Below are 8,230 nucleotides of genomic sequence, written 5' to 3' on the forward strand. Positions count from 1 at the left end.
TCAAATCCCATCTGAGTCCTTAAACAACTCACTTTAATTCAACAGAATAGCTTGAATTCACCATTTGATAGTCCTCTTCCTCACCAGTTATATTTATGAGAATTCTGATCCTTTTTTAAAACAGACTGTTCAACAGAACTATTCACTGTTCTATCATTCACCACTGCCAGTTTTGTTTGTATTGTACAATCTTCCATGTGTTGGAAATCACACAGAGAAAAAAATATATACAGTATAAATATGCTACTGTCAGTGTAGAAGAAGAGCAGAACAAGTAGGAACCTGTGGCTCAATGGTGCCCTCTTGCATGAGAATGAAGTACTGACTTGTGGTTTTAAGGTATGCTTTAACTGTAGAAAATGAGGGCACATGATAAAATTTTGTACATGCATTACATTAGTGAGAGACCAATGGTACAAGTACATTTTTTTTTTTAAAAAAACTATTAATTTTAATTTAATTAATTTTGTATTAATTTTAGTTATTTGTCAAGATGAAGGATGAAGGGTTAGGGCTTGCGTTGCTCAGATTGTTTGGTGGACTATCCATGTCCCCACAGTGAGATCCACCTGTCAGAACTGACTCAGGCTCAGATTAATCCTCACCTGGTGTAGTGGGACATTGTATGAATGCACTACTAATCTGTGTCTGCTTATAAATTTCCTCTTTCATGTTTTGTTTTGTTTGACTGTCTCTGCAGATACGAGTCCGGTGCACTAGCCGTCATTTGGCCTCTGGGTCGGGTCACTCTGAGCCTCCAGGGTCCGATTTTTACAAACGTGACTATGGTCTCGGCTGTGCTCGGGGATGTGTCCTACCCTGAGACGTCCATCACTCTGGAAGACCTCCATCTGGCTAACAACAAGACAGTTCAGTGCTTCAGAGAGGCAGCCAGCAAAAGAATCATGTCCAGCAACAATCTCCCCATGTGTTTTTCTGTTTTTGTTTTGTTGGATTTTTTTTTCTGATGCACACAAAAATCATCATAATAATAATTAATTCTTCTGTGGGGGAACTTTTCAGGTCTATCTTTTTTAGGAATATTTCTCTGTCTGATGAGGCCACAGTCAACTTCATGGTGGTCATGAATGGAGTGCCGATCACCTCCATTTCCTTTGACGGCATCACCCTGACCGGCGAGGGCAGGTGGGAAACCAGAACATCCAACATCATCATCTCAATAACAGCAGAGAAGTGTTACTGGGGGTCTTTTTGAGAACGCTTGGAAACCCTTTCTGACATATACACCGCTGTGTATTTTTGAATTTCGAAGAGCCCCGTACACAATTGTGTGCAGAAGCTTTGTCTTGAAACACAAAAACACATGGTTGTTTGTATTTATAGACAAGTAAAACCTGTATAAAAGACAGTTTTGTTAGTCTAAAGAAATGGAGCCCAATACATCAACCGTGATCAACCTGTGGATCAAGAGTACATCACTGAATAAATAAATAAATGTTTTAGAAGTTAGTCTTTCATCTGTCCTCAGTGTCGCACATCTTCAAGGATCCCTCATATTACATTGAGTTTGTCCGGGTACAACTCAGGGGTCAGATCAGAAGAAACTGTCGCACCAATGTTAACTAATCAGCTAGATATATAAATATACAAGGAGTTTTTATTAAAGTACTGAACTCTAAGAAGATACAAGTCTGTTACTAAGCAAATGTGAAATGTCGGATGCTTGTCGGATGCTGTCCCTGATTGTTTATCCTTGGTTGCTGCTAGGTGGGAGCGAGCCAGCTGGACTGATCACAAGTGCATTGACGAGGTCTTCATCCGCAACGCTGTAGTGCTGGACGTCTTCAAGTTTGTCTCATTTCTGGAGCTGAAGTTCCTGCTGCATTATCCCAGGAAGGTGTCAGTCATAAACTGCAAGGTATGTGTGTGAGTGGCTTTTAGAAACAAGTGAGAGAGAGAGAAGTTTGCATGTTCCACAGAGACACATCAACCACATTTGATGAGAAAAATGTAAGTTTCCCGATAGAGATATTATTTAACAATGGAAATAGTAATTAGGAAACACAATGTGACAACTTCCCACAATGTTTGAACTGCTGCTTAAGTACAATGACCACACATACAACTTAAAACCGCTCTTTGAGAAACAGATGTCAAGAAAAAAGAAAAAAAAGAAAAACCTGGAACCAGCAACCATTCTTACTCCACTGCTCTTTTTCAACTAGTTGTTTTTGATGCCCTGTCCCACGTCCCAACTCCTGGTGAACCTCCACTACCTGGACCTGTCCGATAACCTGCTGACTGACTTCACATTGGTGGAGTCGTTGTGTGACACAAAACCAACTCTGAAGGAACTCAGAGTTTTAAACATGAGCAGGAATGCTTTGAAGGTGCCTATCCACATGAGAATTCTATCAATGTAGACAATTAGGAATGTGAAGGTTTGAAGAGGTCTTTTGTGCAGTCTTTGTCCACAGTGAGCCGCCTGGTAGCCAAGCTCTCCAAACTGACCCACCTGGATATCAGTAGGACCAGTTACAACTCCATGCCCCAAAGCTGCCCCTGGCCCTCTACCCTGCAATACCTGAACATCTCTGGGGTTAAGCTTACCACCACCACTTCCTATTTACCCATAACACTTGAGGTATGTAGATCCCAACAGACACCACATGCCATCACATGAAAATCCTTAAAACCTTCTGCTTTATAATTTGCAGATTTTGGATCTTAGTAACAATGACCTCAAGGACTTCACTCAGATTCTCCCGATGCTGAGAGAGCTCCACCTCTCTGGGAACAAGTTGCTGACTTTGCCAGATGGCAGCTTCTTTCACAGTCTACAAACACTGACTATACAGGTAAGAAACAGTCATATTATGTCTTTCTGTTACCAATACTTCCAGTGTTCTCCAGCATGATATCCTGTGTTTTTTTTTTCTCACAGTCAAACACCCTGAACATGTTCAGCTCTGCGGACCTCCAGTCATACAGACAACTTGAGAACCTCCAGGCGGGTGAGAATAAGTTTGTCTATTCCTGTGAGTTCGTCACCTTCTTCCAGTCACAATTTGAAATAAGTGGAGGTGTGCAGTTAACAGATGGAGAGGACAGCTACGTTTGCGATTCCCCACTCTGCCTGCAGGGAAAACCCGTGGATCAAGTCCACCTTTCTGTTGTGGTGTGCCAGAGGATCTTGTTTGTGTCTGTGAGCTGTGGGTTGGCGCTGGTCGTAGGAGTTCTAGTGAGTGTCTTGCTGTGGCGCTTCCACACTTTTTGGTACTTAAAGATGACTTGGGTATGGCTCAAGGCCAAGAGGAACTCCCGGCGACGTCACAGAGATAGGGAAGGTTCAGAAGCTTTGTTGTCCTTCGATGCCTTTGTCTCCTACAGTGAAAGAGATGCAAGCTGGGTGGAAAACTTCCTGGTACCTGAGCTGGAGGAACCAAGGTGAGTAATATCAATAGAATTACTCTATTTATCAGTGGGTGATTTAAGACAGTAGATATAATTTGAACTACACTAAAAGCTACGTTTGCAAAGTCTCCTTTTTCATTTATGAAACCGAGTTATCCATTGGGTGTACGTATACACTTATATTCAGAAATGTGATCAGCTTAAAACTATTTTCGCCCTTCAAAACTGTCTTCAAAAAATGAGAAGTCCTGACAGTAGACAAAGAGAATCCAAACAAATGCACAAATTATACTTGTGCACTTACTTATTCAAGATTAATCATTTATACGTGTGAAGTGTAAAAGTCAGTAACTCCTTGTCTCCAGTCTGTGCTGTGATCTCCTTGTAACTAAATGTTTGTGGTAACAGCTGATCAGTGTCTACAGCAGCTTGGAGGAATCTGATCCCATTCCTCAAAACAGAACCAGTTCAGTTCTGAGATGTTGGTGGTTTCCTCTCATCAACTGATGCTTCAGGTCCTTCCACAACATTTCTATTGGATTAAGATCAGGACTTTGATATATAACCCTGCTTTCTTGTCTGTTCTCCAACAGTGAGACTGACAGTAGAAGAGGCCCCCGACCTTTAAACCTGTGCCTCCACAAGAGTGCAGTGTTCAGTCCTACGGTTACTCTGAGTCAGATAAAAGATAAAAATTAAAAAACAAAGAAAAATAACTGTGTTTTTCCATTAACATGATGAGTCTCTGATCTGATCTGGTTTGCTACTTCCAGGCTGAAGTAAATAAAATTGTTGTTTTTTTATGCTTTATTAGATGGATAAACTATAGACGGACTATAGTTGATAGAAGTCTTGCATGAGACCTTGTACGACCTTGCATTTCATGCAAGAAAACATCACTCAAAGGGGGATGTTCTTTATCAACAATGAAATGATCTGTTCATGCTATACACTGTCTCCCTTGCATACGCGCACAAACCACTAACACAAAAACTGCCTCCTAGTCAGATTTTATAAATCCAACAACATATAGTTAGGCTACTGAAATGAATAGGTAGCAAAATTACACATGTGTATTTACATTACAATTAAGAGTAAAATTGTATCAACTCGTATATGAACAGTATAGTACAGTACTCATACATTTCTCACAGGACATTGTTTTTTCAATGTCATGTAACAGCATTCCTAGTGGTCCATCTCTGTGATGGCTTCCACACCAGTAGATCCAACCAATAACATCTAATCTTTCAACATATTTTGTGTGCTGTTCCCTCTTAGTCTCCATATAGTTGACTTGCAACACCTCAAAGATGCTCAAAGTTCTGTGTGTGTGCACCTGTAATGGGGCTAACAAAATATTCCTGATGGTTGACAGTCAGGTGATTATAACCTTCATTCTGAAGATGGTGGTAAAACCTCCATCCATGTGAAAGGATGGCGCTTCCCCGTCGAGTGTGCTTCTTTATAAGGGGCATGACATGACTTGATCTTAATAATGGGTCTCCTTCTGTCATCCTCAAGGCCTAGCATTCCAAACACCCGGGAACTTCGGTTACAGGCCCGCTCTCTGTTATACTGAAATTCACAAATTCAAAATAAAGATTTAAAACTCTGGGCTGACATCCATAGTAAACCAACAAAGTCTGCAATCATATAGTTTATCAATCAATCAAATTTATTTATAAAGCACATTTAAAAACAACCAAGGTTGACCAAAGTGCTGTACAAAAATTAAGTGAAAAAACAAAAACAGCAACCAACAGCATATCCAGCAACAGAACAAAGATCAAGATCACTTACAAGCTATGGTAAAGAAGTAAGCCCTTGGTCAGTGGACCAGGGGCTTTCATGTGTTGTAGAGTGTGTGCTGAAGTTTATGGAGAATGATCTATTGTTGAGGTAGGATATGAACCAATTCAGTGCAGTGCCATTTATTCTGGTGGTATGTTGGAGACGGTCTGTAAGGATGTTGTGGTCCACTGTGTCGAATGCAGCGCTGAGGTCGAGAACAATGAGAATGGCGCAGTTACTGGAGTCAGTGGAGAGGAGCAGGTCATTATGGATTTTTAACAGAGCGGATTCTGTGCTGTGAATTGTCTTAAAGCCAGTTTGGAATTTCTCCAGGATGTTATTCTGATGCAGGTAGGGCAGTAGCTGATTGAGGATGGCCTTTTCAAGGACTTTAGACAGGAATGGGAGTTCAGAAATGGATCTGGTTTCATGCTGAAGACAATCTGTGTTAGGGTGGGTAGGGAGATAGGAGCAAAAGAGTTCAGTTTGGATGAGCAGACCTGGGGAGCGGCAATATAATGGGAGGAGGGATGCAAATTGCATCAAGAAGGGCAACGCTGGTTCGGGGTAAGTTCATTGGTAAAGCAATATTAAGTTTTTAGAGATGACACCTCTGCTGGTTTTATAGTGGTGTTGTCTGCTGGTGATGAGAACAGGAACAAAGCGAGGTGGAGTAGTAGCGGGATCTAGCCACAAGGGGGAGAGGAAGAGCAATCAGATTGGCAGGTGAGTGAAGATAGTCACTTGCGGGATTAATGCATGGCGTGATGCAGTGTTTAGATGAAGACCGTCTCTTGCATACAAGGTGGAATGTTCCCAGAACAGGTCAAAGTGTAGGCATTGGGCCAGAACTAAAAACTAACTGTGGGTGGGCATGAATGCAGAAATCCAGGGAATTTCTTCAAGATGTCAGGAGTAGTAGCTCCGGGAAAGCAGTGAGTGATGGCGTTTGCGAAGCGGATGTTATGGACTATGGAGTCTGAGGTGTTCAGGAACATGTACACGGATCTTCTTTGAGTTTGGCCGGTTTCTGTCGTCCTTGCTGTGTGGTTAGCTTCCAGTGGCCTGAGCGGGTTGAGCTAGCACCAGCTAACGTTAGCAATCTAGACCGGAATGGTATAAAATTTTAGGATCCAAGCGAGTGATGAATGAAAAGCTTTAGATTAATGGATGGTCTGAGAGTGTATTGCGTAGGAAGTGCCTAAAACACACTAGAAATTTAAATATCTCTTTGTGCCAGGGCTTTTTGTCCAGGTAGTTTCTGTGACAATAAGTAGACAATAAATTATTAATCGAACTTTCATCTGTGGGGGGAGCAGTGCAAGACTATTGTGATTCAATTCAGTTTTATTTATATAGCACCAATAACAATTCAAATCGTCTCAAGATGTTTCACAAAAACCAGCCTGAGGAGCAGCCTGAGGGAAAAACTCCCTTTAACAGGAAGAAACCTGGAGCAGAACCAGCTCATATGAAGGAACCATCTGCTGAAGACCAGCTGGGTAGAAACAGAGAAGATAGAGAGAAAAGAAGAACAGGAGAAACAAGATAAACAAACTCTGTCATAGATACAAACATCAAGCTGAAGGAAACATGTAGGATCTAGTAATATAACACATAGCTGATGATCTGTGACAGTTTGTGAGTATAACAGGAATCATGGGCAAGTTGGTGAATTGTTCATCTAGGTAGGAGTGGACACCTGGAGGAGGACATGAAGACTGGGACAGATGTAGTTTATGGAGCTTCACAGGTCTGATACACAGACTCCAGACCATGAAGACTGGGCTGGTTGATGAGGCCACGGCAGCAGATGTAGCTTAGAACTCCACAGGTCAGATATTCAGCACTCCAGACCAGAGACCCTCACAAGAAGATGGAGGGGAGAGAGGGAGACACAGTGGTTAGTGAATTATAAGAGATAGAAAATAAAATGATAAGATATTAGAGGACAGGAGCCAGAGAAGAAAGAGGAGAGGACATGTCCTCAGTGCATCGTCCCCCTGCAGCCTAGGTCTATAGCAGCATCACTAAGGGATGGTTAAGTCCAGCTCTAACTATAAGCTTTGTCTAAAAGGAAAGTCTTAGTCCTGACCTTAAACGTAGAGACTGTGTCTGCCTCCAGAACCCGAACTGGGAGCTGGTTCAACAGGAGAGGAGCCTGATAGCTGAAGGCTCTACCTCCCATTCTACTTTTAGAACCTCTAGGAACCACAAGCCGACCTGCACTTAGAGATGGTAGTGATCTGTTGGGACAGTATGGTTCTATGAGGTCTTTCATATATGATGGAGCCAGGCCTTTCAGGGCCTTATATGTGAGGAGGAGGATTTTAAATTCATTTCTAGATTTTAAAGGGAGCCAATGAAGAGAAGAGAAGCTAATACTGGAGTAATATGATCTCTCTTGCTAATTCCTGTCAGTGCTCTTGCTGCGGCGTTTTGAATCAATTGGAGGCTTTTTAAAGAGCATTTGGAGCCAGACAGTAACGAGTTACAATAATCCAGCCTGGAAGACACAAATGCGTGAACTAGTTTTTCTGCATCACTCTGAGAAAGGATGTTCCTAATTTTGACGATATTACGAAGGTGAAAGAAAGCAGTCCTGGTCACCTGCTTTATGTGAGAATTGAAGGACATATCCTAGTCAAATATAACACCAAGGTTTTTCAATAGTAGTGAAAAACTGGAGGCCACGGTAATGCCATCTAACCAAACCAGGTGATGTTCTTAAAGGCACACCAGGCAACATTTTATACATTTACATTCATTGATATGTGACACCATATTCAAAAGTCTTGGAGTTTTAGGGAAAGCACCTTTTTGCGTTTTGAACTCGAAGTTCCCTAATTCATGGAAAAACGCGGACAGCCAGTGACTCCTTGCAGAATAATGATTGACATGCCTGAGTACCAGTCAGCATTTAGCAACTGTCTAGGAAATCCTGCTTCATGATACAGGCCTCTGTTGATTCAGATCTGAAACAGAACAAAGTTTTGGTCCAGTCCCATGAGACCAGTGTGGTTGTTGATCTCCCATTCACCTCACGACGTCCATGCTGTCC

At 42.0% G+C, this 8,230-nt stretch overlaps 1 protein-coding gene across 1 annotated transcript; it reads left to right on the top strand.

The window, feature by feature from the left end:
* Positions 1–698: 698 nt before the first annotated feature.
* On the top strand, positions 699–4,074 carry LOC125023802 (toll-like receptor 2; the record flags this gene model as incomplete). The annotated part of the gene is made up of 8 exons (XM_047611316.1): positions 699–907; positions 1,024–1,146; positions 1,729–1,879; positions 2,187–2,351; positions 2,426–2,605; positions 2,679–2,819; positions 2,906–3,408; positions 3,969–4,074. Coding segments are annotated over 8 exons (1,578 nt in total), but the record flags the coding sequence as incomplete, so codon positions are not given.
* Positions 4,075–8,230: the final 4,156 nt, after the last annotated feature.

The sequence above is a fragment of the Mugil cephalus genome, chromosome 1 (assembly GCF_022458985.1).
Source record: "Mugil cephalus isolate CIBA_MC_2020 chromosome 1, CIBA_Mcephalus_1.1, whole genome shotgun sequence".
Taxonomy (NCBI): domain Eukaryota; kingdom Metazoa; phylum Chordata; class Actinopteri; order Mugiliformes; family Mugilidae; genus Mugil; species Mugil cephalus.